The sequence below is a fragment of the Pistacia vera genome, unplaced genomic scaffold, assembly GCF_008641045.1.
Source record: "Pistacia vera cultivar Batoury unplaced genomic scaffold, PisVer_v2 Contig254, whole genome shotgun sequence".
Classification (NCBI taxonomy): Eukaryota; Viridiplantae; Streptophyta; class Magnoliopsida; order Sapindales; family Anacardiaceae; genus Pistacia; species Pistacia vera.
The window spans coordinates 121,992-140,641 of NW_022196062.1; the positions used below are offsets into that span (position 1 = coordinate 121,992).

At 34.9% G+C, this 18,650-nt stretch overlaps 3 protein-coding genes and 1 pseudogene across 6 annotated transcripts; 3 read left to right on the forward strand and 1 right to left on the reverse strand.

Annotated features, from left to right (window-relative positions):
- The first annotated feature begins 1,942 nt into the window (after window positions 1–1,942).
- Window positions 1,943–2,916, forward strand: LOC116132512 (annotated as a pseudogene).
- A 738-nt stretch (window positions 2,917–3,654) lies between these two features.
- On the forward strand, window positions 3,655–4,602 carry LOC116132513 (chaperone protein ClpC1, chloroplastic-like). Its single transcript, XM_031418176.1, has one exon. It carries the CDS (start codon window positions 3,655–3,657, stop codon window positions 4,600–4,602), a length of 948 nt encoding a protein of 315 aa, XP_031274036.1.
- Window positions 4,603–6,004: 1,402 nt separating this feature from the next.
- Window positions 6,005–10,884, forward strand: LOC116132487 (BTB/POZ and MATH domain-containing protein 3). Of its 2 annotated transcripts, none has more exons than XM_031418154.1 (4): window positions 6,005–6,691; window positions 7,664–8,012; window positions 8,938–9,254; window positions 10,340–10,471. In XM_031418154.1, the coding sequence occupies exons 1-3, from the start codon at window positions 6,321–6,323 to the stop codon at window positions 9,229–9,231; spliced, it is 1,014 nt and encodes a 337-aa protein (XP_031274014.1). In that variant the 5' UTR covers window positions 6,005–6,320; the 3' UTR covers window positions 9,232–9,254; window positions 10,340–10,471. The 2 variants fall into 2 exon arrangements, with proteins under 2 accessions (XP_031274014.1, XP_031274013.1); XM_031418153.1 differs by having other exon boundaries at window positions 6,007–6,691; window positions 8,938–9,214; window positions 10,340–10,884.
- Window positions 10,885–11,573: 689 nt separating this feature from the next.
- LOC116132470 (ultraviolet-B receptor UVR8) lies at window positions 11,574–17,588 on the reverse strand. Of its 3 annotated transcripts, none has more exons than XM_031418130.1 (11): window positions 17,230–17,587; window positions 16,413–16,486; window positions 16,239–16,323; window positions 15,955–16,086; window positions 15,623–15,859; window positions 15,215–15,454; window positions 14,865–14,908; window positions 13,417–13,599; window positions 12,999–13,089; window positions 12,303–12,346; window positions 11,574–12,044 (listed from the first exon to the last, which is right to left on the reverse strand). In XM_031418130.1, the coding sequence occupies exons 1-11, from the start codon at window positions 17,441–17,443 to the stop codon at window positions 11,922–11,924; spliced, it is 1,467 nt and encodes a 488-aa protein (XP_031273990.1). In that variant the 5' UTR covers window positions 17,444–17,587; the 3' UTR covers window positions 11,574–11,921. The 3 variants fall into 3 exon arrangements, 2 of the variants coding, with proteins under 2 accessions (XP_031273990.1, XP_031273989.1); XM_031418129.1 differs by having other exon boundaries at window positions 15,215–15,460; XR_004128420.1 differs by having other exon boundaries at window positions 11,903–12,044; window positions 12,195–12,346; window positions 15,215–15,460; window positions 17,230–17,588.
- Window positions 17,589–18,650: the final 1,062 nt, after the last annotated feature.

Sequence of the window (18,650 nt, forward strand, 5' to 3'; positions counted from 1 at the left end):
TCAGGAAAAGCCCTATTCGGATCGGATATCCGGATTTGCACACCCCTAGTCACAACATATAATGGTAGAACTCCGACTGAGAATTGAAAGTACAAAGATTTTAACATTATTGTTGCCTAATGCAAGAAAATTATAAGGGAAATGGTAAGTTTTGGAGGCAAAGATTGGAAATGTATATAGGACATAAATTTACAAATCATCTACATCCTAGTACATGTGGAAAGTACCACAAGAGCAATATCCACCATATAGTTTGCCTACAATTCAAGCTATCACTATTTACTCGTAGGACAAGAAATCTTAGTTTAGTTTTTGCTCATCCAACAAAAAAATGTAATAAAGTTTTTTCACATCCATCTGTTAATTTTAACTCGGAAATGACAGAATGATAAATACATTGATAAGAATTATATTTAAAATATATGAATAGAATTTCAGAATCGTTCATAAGTTGTAGCAGAGAAATTATTGGTAAAACTTATATATCTAAAATACATAAAAAGAAAATAAGACTTGTCAACTTAAAAGTCTTGGATGTTATAATATACAAAGACTTGCCAACCTGAAAGTAGTCCTTGAAACACTCAATTTCATTACCATAAGAAGATAACACAAATTAAAAAATTAAAAAAAAAAAACAAAACTTTATGCATTAATTTCAATAATAAAAAATTATAGCTTTATATGTCCCACACATGAATTCCAACCATTAAATTTTGTAATTTTTATAAAAAGAAATTTAGAATATTGAAAAAGCTATGGGAACATTGAATATCAAACACCCTTTACTAGGGGTGTTCAAAAGCACTGTTTAGAACCAGAACCGATAGATACCCTGAGTTTAGTTTCGGTTCTTACCCAGAACCAGTCATCAATGAGTAGGTTTCGGTTCTAAATTTTTTGAATCGTTACTGTGCGGTTTCGGTTCCGATTCTTATAGTTAGGAACCAGAACCGGAACCAGGAACCAAGAACCGAGACTAATATAAAATAAAATTAAAGATTAGGGGGGTTAATAAAAACTTTTTGTAGAAAAAATAATGTGAATACATTTATACTTATATTTTATAACATTTAAAGTAAGTTGATTTGACTTTTGAGAATCTACCTTTACAAAGTAATGGAGTTTGTAATTTTGAATACATTTATATTTATATTTTATAACATTTAAAGTAAGTTGATTTGACTTTTGAGAATCTACCTTTACAAAGTAATGGAGTTTGTAATTTTGAATTTATAATTTGTAATTTTATTTTTGTTAACAGGTGCCAGGTGGGGGGGTATTTGTAAGTTTTTAAGGGTTTTTTTTTGCGATTTTAAAAACTTTTGGGGGGTCATGTAATTTTATAGGATACCCAGAACTGGAATCAGAATCGTTGTTACAGGTTCTGGTTCTGGGTACCTAGAAACCGGAATCGTCAGTTTCGATTCTGATTTCAAATTTCAAGAAACCGTCAGTTCCGATTCCTTAAAAAAGTACAGAGTACCTAGAATCAAACACCCCTACTCTTTACTCGATGTTGCGTGAGTAATTGAAATTCAGATATATTATAATTATTTAAATTAAAAAAAAAAAAAAAAAGACTCGTAAATAGTCCCAAAATATTTTTGTCTAAAATTTATATATCATGTCATTATAACAAAATCTACTGAACCCAAAACCAACCCTTCATAAGACTCTTCAAAACCTCTCTTTCTTGTAGATTCTTTAAACACTGTTAAAATCACAGCTCCGTCACCACTGTATCTTCGTTTCCCGTTTTACCTCTCAGAATCCAGTGGAATTACCAGTACGCTAAGGTGGGGTTCCCAAATTCTACCAGAATTAGGGTTTTTTTTTTTTTTTTTTTATTTTCAATTTGTTGCAGAATCAAGAATTTAGGGCGCTAATTTCTTGAATTCCGAATTTGCCCATTACGGAGACGGTAAAATTTGATGAAATCATGGGCGACTGGGAGAAAGAATTGACGTCGAAGTCAATCAACGAGACGGTGAACGGCTCCCACCAGGAAATATGTTTCAGTATAAAACAGGAAATATGCATACTCTTATAACAATATTATTGGTCAGGCCGAAGCTGTTGAAGCTATAAGCCGTGCCATACGTAGAGAAAGAGTGGGAATCAGAGACCCAAGTCGCCCGATACCAAGCTGCTTATTCACTGTTCCCACTGGGGTTGGAAAAACAGAACTTGCAAAAGCTTTAGCAGTCAGAACATTTTGGCTCTAAAGACGCCATGATAAGAAATCGACATGAGCGAGTGCATGGAGAGACATAGTGTTTCCAAGGTTTTTAGCTCGCCTCCGGGCTATATTGGCTCTGAAAATGGTGGCCAACTGACTGAAGCTATACGCCACCGGCACAGTGTGATCCTCTTCGATGAGATTGAGAAGGCTCATTTTGATATATTGAATATTATCATTCAGGTTTTAGATGATGGTCGTTTAACAGACAGTAAAGAGCAAACCGTGGACTTCAAAAACACCATGATAATAATGACCTCAAATATCGGTGGTAATTTGATTTCCAGGAAAAGTCATTTGTGGTTTGACCATTTGGAGATGGAAGTTGCCGAGGAGCTGAAAAAGAATTTCAGGCCAGAGTACTTGAACAGAATTGATGAAGTAATTTTTTTTCAGGTCAGAGTAACTCGCAGCTAAAAGAAATCGTAGAGGTTATGCTGAAACAAGTTTACGAAAGACTGAAAGAAAAGAACAGAAAGGTTGAAGTTACAGAGAGATTTAAGGAAGAAATTGTGAAAGAAGATTATAGTCACAGCTATGGAGCGAGGCCTTTGAGAAGGGCAGTTGCGAGGCTCTTGGTGGACAATTTGGCAGAGAGGATATTGAATGGAAGCGTTAAACAGGGCGATATAGTGAGAATAAATGTTGATTCAAACGGCAAAATATTGGTTTAGTAATTCAATGCAGTTCCATAATCAATTGAATAAAGATTATTAGTTTATATTGTGGATTGGATCAATCTAAAACAACATAACTGCCCTAAATAAGGCCAGGATTATTAAATCTTGAGCTCATGCATATTAAAACTTTCAATTAATTTATTCTTTTTATTCCTTATTTAATGTCGAATCAAATTAGCTTGACAACACGCGGTACATATCTAGGATGGATGATATTGGTCTACTGGATAGATATTGATATCAAAAACTAATTTCTGTCAGAGTTTGAGCTGGAAGGAAGGCAAAGAGGCAGAACACTGCCGAAGAATGCCAATTGACGGAAGCTTGACAAAGTAGCAGAAACAATGCTGAAGAATGTCAAGAAAAGAGATAATGAAATACTGTAATTTTTGTGTATTATAATGAGTATATTAACCAATTTATATAGTAGCTTTGAATACAATAAAGGCAATGAAATAATACAGTAAAGGAAATGTAATAAAGTTTTAATTACAAAATCAATCAAATAATTGTAAATCAATAATTGCTTGATTTCAGCGTAAATATCTTCAGCATTTCATATTCCATCAATTTCCTTTCCTATATTCTTAGAATTCTTTTCTATATAGGATTCCTACCCCTACGGAAACTCTTTCTAGGAAAGTTTAATAGGTTTCATCTTAGTATTTTATTTGTATATAAGCTTAAACGCACGCCAAATTCACCCACCACAAATCGTTGTTCGGAATTAACATGGAGAAAATTTCAGTTGCAGAATCTCAGCGACTTTCTGGAATGGAAAAGGCTTTGCAGAGGCATATAATTGGGCAGCCAGAAGCTGTTGAGGCCGTCAGCCGCGCTGTGCGTAGAGCTAAAGTGGGAATTAGAGACCCGAGCCGCCCTTTATCAGGCTTTCTATTTGCGGGTTCTAGTGGCGTCGGAAAAACTGAGCTTGCATATGCTTTAGCTGTTGAATATTTTGGGTCAAAAAAATCTCTAATCAGGATAGACATGAGTGAATATATGGAGAGATATACTGTTTCAAAGTTTATTGGATCGTCTCCGGGTTACATTGGCTCTGCTGACGGTGGTCAACTGACTGATGCTGTACGGAGGCAGCCTCACAGTGTGGTTCTCTTTGATGAGATGGAGAAGGCTCATCCTGATGTGTTGAATATTATGCTTCAGGTTTTGGATGATGGTCGTTTAACGGATAACAAAGGGAAGACTGTGAACTTCAAAAACACTTTCATAATAATGACTTCAAATGTTGGTTCTGATATAATTGCTGAGGAAAGCCATTTGGGGTATGATGAGGTGAAGATGAAAGTTACAGAAGAGTTGAAAAAGAATTTCAAGCCTGAGTTCTTGAATAGATTTGATGAACTGATTGTTTTTAGGCAATTGACTTACTGTGAGCTAAAAGCAATTGTTGAGATCATGCTGAAAGAACTTTATCAAAGGGTAAAAGCAATAAAAATAAATCTTGAAGTGACAGAAAAATTCAAGGAAGAATTGGTGAGACAGGGGAATGATCCTGCCTATGGAGCAAGGCCACTGAAGAGGGCAATCAGGAGGCTGGTTGAAGACACATTGGCGGAGAAGATATTAAGTGGAGCGGTTAAGGAGGAAGATAATGTCAAAATGGATTTTGATTCTAATGGCAACATAATAGTAAAACAAAGTTTTGTCTTGGAGTAATATTATTTAATATTTCTTTTTCTATATATTGACCAATAGAATTTTATATAGTCTTTGATTTATCCACATTTTGCATCATTCGGGAATCCAGAGGTCAATGCTAATAATCAAATTTCGGTGGACTTCAACTTCAACTTGAGAATAATTACTTCAAATATCGGTGCTAATATAATTGAAGATGAAAGTTTCTGAAGATGGTTGAAAAAGAACTTCAGGCCTGAGTTCTTGAATAAATTTGATGAGCTGATTGTTTTCAGGCAATTGGCTTACTCTAAACTGAAAGAAATTGTTGAGAAATTTCTGAAACAAGTGTATGAAAGAGTAGAAGATCTTGAGGTGAAAGAATTATTTAAAGAAGAAGAGTAAACAGTTTTTTCCCACCCAAATAATGGTCTAATGACATTTTCCTATAAGAAAATTTTCAAAATACAAATTATACTTACAAAGATGGCTGGTCAATCTGATTCTCCTATCTCTCTGTTTTCTCTGTGTATATAGAACCACGGTATCTAAATACAATAGAAACTTTGGGTAATTCATATTTACCCATTAAAATTTCATATTTTTCTAATGTTTTTTCATAATAAAATTTTGGTTAATTCATATTTACCCATTAAAATTTCTCACACATTTCTTTTTATATCAAAACGTTTTTCCTGTTTTACATGATTTCATCCTCTCTATTCAAGTATGGTACTAATTCTTTGATCATTGACATTGTTCAGCAAATACATTGACGTGTTGGATCCATAAGCCTAGTAGCCGGCGAAAATTATAGCATATAATGATAGAACTTCGACTGAGAATTGAAAGTACAAAGATTTCAACCTTATTGTTGCTTAACGCGAGAAAATTATACATCTATATGTTAATTTTAACTCGGGAAGGATAGAATGATAAATACATCGATAAAAAATATGTTTAAAATACATGAAAATAATTTTAAAACCGTTCATACGTTATAGCAAAGAAATTATTGGTAAAACTTTTATATCTAAAATACATAAAAAGAAAATAAGACTTGTCAACTTAAAAGTCTTGGATGTTAAAATATACAAAGACTTGCCGACTTGAAATTACCCTTTGAAGCACTCAATTTCATTACCATAAGAAGATAACACAAATAAAAGAAAAAAAATAAAAAAATAAACTTTATGCATTAAATTCAATAATAAAATATTATAACTTTATATGTCCCACACATGAATTCCAACCATTAAATTTTGTAATTTTTATAAAAGAAATTTAGAATATTGAAAAAGCTATGGGAACATTGAATATCAAACACCCTTTACAAGATGTTGCGTGAGTAATTGAAATTCAGATATATTATAATTATTTAAAAAAAAAAAAAAAGAATCGTAAATAGTCCCAAAATATTTTTCTCTAAAGTTTTATTATTATAAATCATTTCATTATAAGAAAATCTACTGAACCCAAAACCAACCCTTCATAATACTCTTCAAAGCCTCTCTTGCTTGGAAATTCTTTAAACACTCTGTTAAAATCATAGCTCCGTCACCACTGTATCTTCGTTCCAGTTTTACCCCTCAGAGTCCCGCGGAATTACCAGTACGCTAAGGTGGGGTTCCCAAATTCTACCAGAATTAGGGTTTTTTTTTTCTTTTCTCAATTTGTTGCTGAATCAAGAATTTAGGAAGCTAATTTCTTGAATTCCGAATTTGCCCATTACGGAGACGGTGAAATTCGATGAAATCATGGGCGACTTGGAGAAAGAATCGACGTCGAAGTCAATCAACGAGACGGTGAACGGCTCCCACCAGTTCACGATTAAAGGTTACTCCCTGGCGAAGGGAATGGGCGCTGGAAAGTGTATATCGAGCGACGTTTTTACGGTGGGCGGTTACGATTGGGCGATTTATTTTTACCCCGATGGTAAAAATCCTGAAGATAGTGCGATGTATGTGTCGGTTTTTATTGCGTTGGCGAGTGAAGGTACAGACGTGAGGGCGCTGTTTGAGTTGACTTTGGTTGACCAAAGTGGGAAAGGGAAGCATAAAGTTCATAGTCACTTTGATCGGGCGTTGGAGAGCGGACCTTATACGTTGAAGTATCGAGGAAGCATGTGGTAATTTGTTCTTTTGTAATTGATTTGTGTGAATTTGTTGTTTGGATAATTTTGTGAATGTTATATTTTACTTTTCCCATGTTTCTGATGTTTGTTCTTAATTAGAAATGGGTTTTAGTTTGGGTAATTTGGTGAACTGAGTTTATTTGTTTTTATAATTTTTGTGACCGTTCTTTTAATATGTTGTTTATTTATTTTTATTCTTTTCTTTTGGTATGTTACTTTGTTGATTTGTAACTAGAAATGGGGCTTTAGTTTGAGGAGTGTATTTGCGTGGAGAATTTTGGTGATTCAAATTGTGGTTCTAGAGTTTATGTGATTACTTATTGTAACATTTTTTATTTTTTATTTTTTTTGTAATTACTTTTTTCTAAAACTACATGGTGGGCAGATGTTTAATTGCTGAAAAAGGATTAGGTTTTTAAACAGCTTACAGATAATGTAGTCTTGGTTAGGGCACAAAGTGGAGGAAAAGAAGAGTCTTTGTGCCTTAGACAAGTAGTTTGGGATTGGGACTTGGTATGAATGAGTTGATTTGTGTACGTTGATGTTCTTGATCATGGTTAGAAAAGGGGATTTGGAGACTTTTGTTTGAGTGATGTATATTATAGCTGTTTGTGGGATTAGTATTTAAAAGTTTCCAGTAGCTAATGTGAATGGAAGATTCTATCAATTGATTCTTATTACACCAGAGGCAATTTGATTTGCATGGTGCAATTTTTTTTTTGGTCTTGTGTGGTGTAACCTTTAATAGGGTATGATTTATCAAAGTTTGGTTGCTTCAATGGCTCCATTTTGTTTATTGCAATTGTGTGTTAGTTGAGAAAGCTTGTTGATGACATGTAGTTGGATTCTTTGTCATTAAGTTCAAAACTTCTGCCTGCTCACTGAATGTCTGTGTAGATGTCATATTTAGCTATCAAGTAGTACTTTGATGATTCTCTTCATTTAACTTTCTTGAATATGTTTCAGGGGGTACAAGCGTTTCTTTAGAAGAACTGTTTTAGAGACTTCTGATTACATAAAGGATGATTGCCTTATCATGAACTGCACTGTTGGAGTTGTTAGAAATCGCCTCGAGGGACCAAAACAGTATTCCATACCTGTACCACCATCAGATATGGGTCAGGGTCTTAAGGATTTGCTAGAATCTGAAATTGGCTGCGACATAACTTTTCAGGTTGGGGATGAAGCATTTAAAGCTCATAAGTTGATACTTGCTGCTCGCTCTCCTGTTTTTAGGGCTCAATTTTATGGTCTTGTGGGAGATCGCAACTTGGATGAAATCACTGTAAAGGATTTTGACCCATCAATTTTCAAGGTAATGCTCTTTATAGTTTTTACATAATTCCATCTCCACGTGAGAAAAAACAAAGTGAAAAAAACAAGCATGTTTGTTTGTGGCCAAAGAAAACCTTTGTTTCCTGGGGTGTTTTGAGTATAGACGATTTCTTCTTATAATATGGTCTAATGACTCATTGTACAATATCTTCATATTCTTTTATGAACTACCATCATTGTCTTCAATCAATGATGCAATGTCTTGTTGAATATGGACAACAAACATGAAGAATACTGGGAACCTCAGGCAGAGTGACTGTTTGTTTCTCTTTTACCGAAATCTGATCTCAGTACTTAAGGTTCCTAATGAAGACTGAAGAAAGAAAAACTCAAAGGAAAAATATGTTCCATGTGAAGGGAAATTGCAGATAGAAGGGATAGGAGTTTGAAAAAGGATTAAGATTTGAGTCATATCAGTTTTGAAGTTTGAACTCTTTTTATACCTCTTTCCAATGTGTGTTTCTTCTGTTCTAACTTGAGTATGATTTCAAATTTCTAAACATGAGAAAATATTTTAAAAATCATCCGACTTAAAGTGAGAGGAACAATTTCTATGTTTTTAACTCTACTTTTTTTCTTGAAACAGGTTTATTATTTTAATTTTCTAATCTTTGTTTCTCTGGTAAGTCATATACGTTTTTACTGTGACTGCTTGAGAATGCTGCTTTTATAAACGGGGAATGTTATGTAGGTTGCATAAGTTTAGCCTCTTTCTCTTCTTTCTTGTTGCTTTATTGCTTTGGAAACATGCATAGTCTATAAGTTGGCTTTTTAGCTATATCATTAAGAGTGAAGTTTCATTAATAGTGAGGTTCTACTAATATGAACAACTAAGTAATTATCTACACAGTTGTCATTATGTTACGAACAAGCATATTAAATGTGCCTTTCATCTGTTATTCTAGGCAATGCTTCTGTTCATTTACACAGACAAACTTCCCGACGTATATGAAATTACCGGCTCAACATCTATGTGCACATCCACCAACATGGTACAGCATCTGTTGGCTGCAGCTGACCTTTATAATCTAGATCGATTGAAACTGTTATGTGAATCAAAATTGTGTGAGGAACTCAATGCTGACACAGTGGCGACAACACTTGCTTTAGCTGAGCAACACCATTGTCCACAGCTTAAGGCTATCTGCTTGAAATATGCTGCAACTCCGGCAAACTTGGGAGGTGCGTGTTGTTCGTAGATACTGACCGGTGCAAATTTCAGGTTATGTCAATTTTAGTTATTGGTTTTCAATCTGTGGAAGTATGCTCGATGCTTTCTCATGCATACTTAATTGATCAGAGTTATTCGGAAGTTCCGTACATGCTTGATTCACCAGATTTACTCAGAAATTCTTTGCATGCTTAATTTATCAGACCTTATCAGAAAATCTAAGTATTCATTTAATTTGTCTCTAAAACATTAATGGATATGAGTTTCCAAATATGTCTCATCAAGTCCAATTAGAGAAGCAAATTGCAATAACTTCTAACTCGAGCAACCTCTTTCTGTCTCCCTTTATCAAGATGTCCTCTCCATCTTTTGCTCTCTTCTAGAAATAGTCTGTGACTATTATAAAAAGCTGAAGGTAGAAGGCCAGGCATTAAAGCTGTCTAGATCTTATCATTCTCTGGATAAATGTCACATGTCGTAACAATTGGCCGGCTTAAATTATGTTAATAACTCATATATAGGTTTGATTTTTGAAAATAAAAACAGTGGTGCAACCTTAAAGATGTCTAGAATCTTATAATTTTCTGTAAAAATGTCATAATAACTGTCCAACTCAAGTGATGCTAATAATTAACTCATATATAGGTTTTTAAAAAGAAAATCAAAATTTTAAAGCCGTCTATAAACTTACCAATATCTTCAAAATGTCATAACAATCACTGACACTGTCCCATTTATCATGTCAATATGTGCACCAAGAGAATGGCAGTCTGCTCTGAACCAACAGTTTATCTTGTGTGATTTTGATTATGGACTCTGGAAATACCACTCAGTCTTCAGTTGGATTCAGCTTGCATCAAAATTTTGGCAGTTTTATAGTTTTAACTATTAGATATTGATACTTCATAATTTCTGTATTTAGAGGTTATATTTACATCGTTATTAAATGTAGTCCCTTTTTATCTCAAGTACATATACTTGTGTACTCCGAATGACTGCTTCCCAGGCATTCCTATGGATAGCAATTGAAATTTATAACTGAGCTTAGATATTCTAGTGTTTCCCCCTTCTGCTATATGCACGGGTGCTATTGTTATTGTTTTAAGGAACTAATGTCTTTTCCGGGTGTCTTGTAGTTGTAATGCAGTCAGAAGGATTTAAGCACTTGGAGGAGAGCTGCCCATCATTGTTGTCCGAGCTCCTAAAGACATTGGCTTCAGGTGATGAGAATTCAAGCATGGTGTCAGGTAGAAAACGCAGTAGCAGCAGTATATATGGGCTAGATCTACCGGCAGATGGTGCAGCTGCAGAATCAGCAAATCCGAATGGCAGGAGAATACGAAGGCGGTTTTAGGACTCACAGTGGCTTTTAAATGCCAGAAACCCGGGGGTAAGTGGATGGACATGATAACAGAAATGAAGTTTATCTTCTTGCATGTTAATATTAGAAACTAGTCCCTGTAACCGTGCCTTTACATAAAGCAGTTATGTTTTCCTTAGGGGGATATTTCAACTCATCGCCTTCATCGTTTTATCGATGAGCAATTTCTCCTCTCTGACTCTCCATTGTCAATTTTATTGCGGACATCTTTGTACATGTGAAAAACTCATATTTTCATAGTACCTGACAATGGAATGCACCCAAGGGAAATGAATAGTGGTGATCACTTTTGTTAGTTTATCTTGTCTTTCTTTCGTTTATGCGGATAAAATTATTTGCCATGTGTTTGGTTTATCGATAAGTTTATTTTCCTCTTTTGGGAAGAAAGAACAGTTCTCGTGTCCAAGACCCTCATTTTGTGCTATTGTAAAATTCATGTATCACTAATTCGCCAGCTTCTCGAGCTGTTCCATTGAAACTTTCACTTCTATTGAGACACAGATCGGGGGACAGAGCTGTCTTAATTAGCGGTCTGATTATAGGTTCATGGTTAGTAGAGAAAATAAGGATGATTTTTCGGTTCAATAATGTCAAGTGCACAACCTTTTCTCATAATCTCCACAATCTTATAGCCCCAAACCTTTTCTCATAATCTACAACGTAATAACTCATTATTAATTAGCTTACAAATGTAACACTTATTTAGTGAGTTAACCAATCTACAACGTCATAACTCATTATTAGTTAGCTTACAAATGTAACACTTATTTTGTGAATTAACGAATGACAAGTTAAATTATAAGAATGACAAGTTAAATTATAAGATTGAATTGTAAACCTAACATTACTTTTCTTCAGTCCTGTCATAACAATCCAGTTTGTATCTCAGAATTGGCATGGTTTTCCCAAGGGGTCAAAACATGACTTGCTTTAAGTTCCCTTTAAAAATAAAAATAAAAATAAAAATAAAACATCTGAAATTCAAATGATAAAAGAAAAAGTCACAAAGGCAACCCTCCATTAAGCTGAATCCAGATACACACCCAGAACATTACAATAATTAAGCTTTCTCAAGGCTTACGATTACATTGGATGGTTCAAACAGTAAAACATAGAAATATACACAATGGATCTAGATTATGTTGTACATCTTGAATACTCCATTCTAGCATTTCCTAGCACTTGTTAATAGGCCTAAGCATGGTTAAAATCTCACCACGAAAGAATGAGAGAAAGCACATACAAGCTGTTGTATTTCATATACATATAATCAATGTACCAATAAAAACTGCTAACCTAACAAAACTGTTGTCAAGGCCTTGAGGAAGCTTATATGCTCAAGTGGGTGACTCGGCCAGAAGTAGGGTATGCCACCAGCCACATGCAACATTTTTTGGAACGCAAACCTCGATTGGAACTTGAGAAGGAATGTTACGGTCAATCACATCGCCAAAGCCAAGCTGTTTCATGAACCCAGAGTATCATAATTTTAGTTATATGAGTCAATACGAGGCATCTGGACACCACATAAAGAAACAGAATGATGCGAAGTCAAAATTAAAACTTCATCAATTAAGGCGGTAGAATCAGAGCAAGTGCTCTAAAAATACCATGGAGATCCCATGTTGTTCTTTGTAAGACAGAGAAAAGAAAATTTTCAGTGTCATATGGTGTCCATCCGCCTCAAATTGGAAAACCCATCAGTGTGAGTATGATACCTGCCCATACTTGTTCCAACCCCAGCAGAACACTTTTCCATCCTCTTCAAGAAATAAAAAGAAAAAGAGAGTCAATGGCTGTACTAGCAAGAATCTATTTATTCAGAAGTCATATGAAACCAAAATTCTAATATTATCTAGACACCAAATTCATATGCATGTGAATTTTAGCATCTAAACTGCCATTAGGGCGAGAAGCAATTTCAGTGAAAAACAACTGCTGAAACCAAAAACAGGCATATGTACCAACCATTAGAAGTTAGAACACTATCATCCCACCAACTAAAGTAATACTGTAACACCCATTAATGCAACGAACATTTTTTAGCCTTCCCCTCACCTAACCGGTTATAGTTTTAAACAACTTTTCTCATCTGCCTTCACATGGGAAAACAATCTAGTCCATTTTACGCACTGAAGTTCCTGATTGATAAGTAACATTCTCATTTCTCCATGACTAAATGATGGACCAGAATTACTTTTTATGGTTGTCCCATTATAATTGATTCACTGTTTCAAGTTGCTAGCAATTATTCATTGAACTAGGTTATTGACTTTGATACTCATTCTAGTCAGTGTCACTGTGCACCGCTAGAAGATAGGTCATTATATTGACATAAACTTGATATAGGTATGGCTCTACAGTTTATCAGGAAAGCAAATATGGAGATTTTTACAAATGCTTTGTCAACATACCAGTTATCACAGCACTGTGACGAGCCCCACAAGAGACGATTTTTGCATGTACATTTTCCAGACTTGGAGCATCCAACAGCCTGGGAAGAGTCTGATTTAGAAATTCAACAAACACTGAAGTTAATTGCACAAATTTTCCTGCAGTAAATACTTTTCACAATACAATAAAGTTATCAGGGAGCCTAGGGAGATCGATGATTATGGTTTGAATATCGTGCAGTAAAAGATAAATAAAGATGCTTCAGTAATTTTAGCCATCAAATTCCAATGCTCTAAGTGATATTAAATCTGTGTATCTTGATAGTACCAACAAAACTTATTGACTTGTGATAGGTAGATCAAATTCTCATTGACCTAATCATATTTGGGTGAAAAAAAGGGAATCAATGGAATGGATAAGAAAAGAAAAATTGCGTACTTCTGCTTGATCACCACCAGTTCCCAACTGGCCAAACTGATTTCCACCAAATACGTATACATCTCCATCGCCGGAAATGCAAACAGTGTGCCATAGTCCAGCTGCAACTCCCTCAATCTGTATGCCCAATAGTGAAGATACACAAACTGGGCTTAACTCATCATCCGTGCTTCCTTGCCCACACTTGATAAAAAATATACATATAAAGATGAGAATTCTTTTACTCATAATATCAATATCAACAACAAAGTTTATTATAAGAGAATAAAAGAGAGAGAACAGTGGAAAAGGAATAGAGTAAATTATCCTTTGTTAGAGTGAACTTCATCTTGAACATCTACTTTGCTTTTTTCTCCACCATATTCTACTTTACCTACATGTGGATCCTGAAGAACAGTTAATAGTTGGGAAAGTACAGGCAGTCTCATGGATGAAAACAATGCTTAAAATGTTATCTATTTCATGTAGTATAACATGGGTTGAATGTAACACATTTTTTTACTTAAAAACTTTATAAACCTGAATTTGATAATCAAGAATTCTTAAGTGCACAAACACGAAATTAGGATCAGACTAATAAGTAGAGAAACTGTGCTTCAAAAGCTAAAGTAATATTCTCAGTTGCTAAGGAATAGACCAGATACAAGTAATTCGTGATCTCAGAAGGAAAACTAGTAGCCAAAACCATCTAAAAATACCTTCAGTAAGCCTTAAGATACAACATAAGAACAAGAATTTACTAAGTTTTCCATGCTAGAAATGGAGTTTTAAGAACAATTCTTAGTAAGATATCTACACGGAATAATTAACTTCTATTCAGACTCCAAAATCCATAGATATATTTATGAAATGATTAGAACCTGAACGATGAAGAACAGAATAATAAATATCTTCAAACAGGTTATCAAGGTAAAAAAGGAGGCAATGATAACTACCAACCGTCTTTAGTGTCAAGTTCAAAATTATTATGACAAGGAAATTAAAAATAAAAATAGAAATAGAAAACCACAGGTGTTTCAGTCTATCAGTGAAAGCATTAAGGAGAGCCTCCTCGACCTCTTCTAGTTTTTCAATACCTCCTAAGCCAAGAATCACTCCCCCATACATCTTTTCTTAATATTATTATTGCAACCTTGCCAAAAGACTAAATGAAAACAAAGAAGAAAATTGACTTTGGTTTGCCTTTTGTTCCATTAATGTTAACAGAACATTGTGACATAAAAGCTATATATTTTTCATTATTTCAGCTACCATATTATCATAAAAGAGAAAAGTAAAAGAAATTTGGCATCAACAACGAGATCAGACTGCATCTCCATCATGCAAAGGTCCATCCATGATGACTAGGCAAAAATTCTGAACTTGAAAAGAAAAATACTGAAATTATTTACAGAAAGGAGAAAAGGAGAAAAATAAGCACACAAAGTTACCAAGCCATCACAACTTACCTGTCCATAGAGTCCCCAACCAAAAGTAAGCAGTGCTCCAGCATCTCAAATGGCCAAAAATTATTTATGGAAATAACCATATCAGTACATCTAGAAGTGAAGCATATGAAGTGGATAGATAAAAAAAACCACACACATTTAGTCTATTTCATTTTGAAATAATCCTAAATTAAATGTGCTTAACTTTAAAGTTAAAATTAATATTTTGTTCAGCAAAAATGCCCAGGTTTTAACATCTAAAGCTGCAAATCTAACTGTGATCAATATAATCCTCACTGAATTAACTTAGCTTATGTTTCAAAAGGTTGAATGTATAACCTGCAGTGTAACCAGTTACATCAGACACATACCTGTGATTACTGCACTATGTCGCCCTCCACAAGCAATTGCCTTCACATAATTTCCAGGAACTCTAAAACCTGGTCCCTCAGAACACATGCTTCCCCGAGAAAAGGCAGCAGATCTATCTTTCATGTAAGAGGAGGACTCAATGCACGGTATAGGATGAGGAGAGGAGACCATACGTATCCGGGAACCCAAACCAAGCTGCCCCTCACCTCCATAGCCCCAACCCCACACCTGTCCTATATCTGAAACTTCGAAAAATTAAAATACATCAAGTATCTTGCTTTAACAAAGAAAAGACCTCTCAGTTGCTTTAGATGTCACTGCGTATCAAATTCTATTTCATGGCCACAGTGTAGAAGCAACTACTCACCAATCAGGCACAGCATTAATCCATGATATAGAGGAGTTACCTGACAATGCTAGAGTATGTCGTCCACCAGCAGCTACAGTGGCAATCCTGACTCCTGGGTTCAGCGTTACTAGACATGGAAAAGCTGAAAGATTTTCATCACCAGATGATGAGCTTTCAGCAGTGTGTTTTGCTGATGATATTCTCCTCCGTTTGGAAGCTTCCTCTCCACTTCCCCTACTATCAGTACCAGACAAGGTTCCACCACTGGATTTTGAACCTTGAGAGTGCGGACTCACTTGAGCAAAATAATACTTCATCAAATTAGTCTATAATAAGTAAAAGTAATCTATCTAGCCCATTCTCTTAGCAAAATTGCAAAATTCAATTAACCTTGCTCTGTCAAAAATGAACTTTGTCTTTCAAATGCCTCTTTCTCCAAACTTGTCCCTGTAGATGGATCTCCAAAGACCTTTCCTGAAGGAACACACTCTTTCCATCCCCATGTAAATACCTCTCCATTCTCTGTAAATATACAAATAAAACGTCACTTAATCTATGTGTCTAGACAGAGTATTTAAACCAAAACAAGAGAGATGGATAAATCAAGTTAGCCAAAAAGTCAAATCACATTTCATCTATGTTCTCCATTAAATAAACAGCAAAATTTATAATACCTGTGACTGAAGCACAATGTGCCCAACCTGCAGCAGCTTTTACTATAGAAGCTTCAGTTGGAAGTGGGAAAGGCTCCGGGGTTTCCTTAACAAGCAACAATAAAATCTAAGTTAGGCCAACAAGAAATGGTTGAAATCTTAATTAACTTATAGTATTATATGGTGCTGCACTACCCCATGCTTGCCGGATGTCAGATAGCTTTGACCTAGATCATCTGTTGAACCCCATGTAATGAGCTTTCCAGAGTCTGATTGAAAGAGAAACATAAGTATGAAGCACTACTATTTCCCAGACCAAGTGCAGAAATAAGACAAATTTACCCCTTTCGAAGTGCAAAAATGGAAACTACCCTTCTGAGTGAGTTCAAAATTTTATAAACATCTCAACACTTATATTCAGAGAAATGCAGTAAATTGAACTAAAGGCACCATAGAGAAAACAATGCAGCATCATCCAACAATTGGAAAAATAAAATGAGTAAGCCTAAAAACTGAAACTGAAATCTATCTGGAAACCCCACAAATATAAAAAAATAAATAAATAAATAAAAACCAATATCAACTCTTACAAAAATTAATTTTAACCACAACTGTTTGGTCACCCAGAAAACGCAAGAAAACAAACGAAAATTAACATAAGTATCATAAACTCTTCATTTTTCGAACCCGGTGAAACAAAACACAATTTTCCATTATTATGGACCCAATAACACAAAACCCCCCACTCAATTGACAAAAAATCACATTTCAGCTCAGATAATTTCAGTTTCCATCAAAACAGGCAAAACACGCGGACAAACACTCATTTTCTCCCCATTGCCACATTTTCTGAGCAACCAATCAGTGACAAATGCTTAAGAAAAAAACTTCACCAGCATTAAAAGTAACGCCATTTCCAAATCCAACGAAAGAAAACACATCTTTTTAAAACAAATAATCAATCGATCAAAATTTTAAAAATCAAACAATTTTCAAAGAAACAAAAAAGCACCAGAAATGGCCATGGCAAATCCGCAACCACCACCGCAGACGTCCTTCCACGCGGACCCCACCGTCGCCGGTAACCTCACAACCACCGGCGACAAAATCGGCGACCTTTGAGGCAACGCTCCCGGCAAGTACCCCCACATAAAGACCAGTTTCTCCGTGTCCTTCTCCTCCACCTCCATTCTCTCGGCTCTCTCTTGTTCTCCCTCCCCACTCATTTCGAGAAACAAAAACAAAAACAAAAAAAGGGAAACAAATAAAATATTTTTAGTACTTTAATAAATTAATTATAAGTGTTTTCGCTTGGTTTTGTTTTGTTTTTGCTTTCTGTGTTCTGAGTTTGGTAGACTTGGGACTCTCGCGCAAAGTGGCTACTAATGTTCGGGGCGTATCTTTTCAGGACAATGGGGGGTGCCACATAGGATGCTGATGTGGGTGGTTAGGACACGTGTCGTGATACTGGCCGGTAGATGTCTCGGTGAATGCTAGCCACGAGTTCAAGGAACTTTCTGGAAGGTCAGTATTTGCGTGAACTCGTGGTTGCTGCATTTGATGACACGTGTTGGCCTCTTGGGCTAGGTCAATCATTATAGTTGCCACGTGTCGAAACCAAGGTAGGGAATTTGTGAAAGGGACGTGCCAAGTCAGGTGTGGGGCCATGCTGGTTCAATCATGGCGTTGATATTAATTTTTTCGAATATCTTAATAGGTAGCACGTGCCTCACACGGCAAGTCTGGAGTGTTGGGCTGGAAAGCGTATGGGATTTTTATTTTTTACTAATATTAAGATTAAATTTTTCTACACCTTAAAAGCTTTTTAATTTCTTCATTTTCTTATTTGCTTTTCAAGAAATGGATACTGTATATTGAACACAGAATTTTTTCTTTTATAATCGATGCGTGTTTCAATTAAACACTTTAACTAATTTTCATAATTTATTGAATTCTTTACAAACTTAAAAAAATAGATAAATCACGATGTTATTATAATTTGTGGCATAATTTATTGTTATCTCACGAAAAATGAAAAACAAAATGATATACTAAATGTTTATAGAGATTTTTAAGGTTTTGAATATGTTTGCGGGAAGTATCCATTTACAAGGTTAAAATATTGAATATGTTATACTCTAATAAACCTTATCAAAATGAGCCTTAATAATCTTAAACAATGAATCTAAGAGTTTTTAATAATAATTTTACACATCTTTTCTATATTATTAGTCACTATAAAATAAGAGTAAACAACTTTTTCCTAACCCAAATAATGGCTTAATATCATTTTCTCATCCACAGATTTTTAAAATACCATTTTACTATCCAAGTTTATATTATGTTTTCAATTCTGACGTCGTTGTGACCTCACACCACCACCATTCTCTTTTCCGATCATCACCCATCACAACTCTCAAACCTTACTCTCGT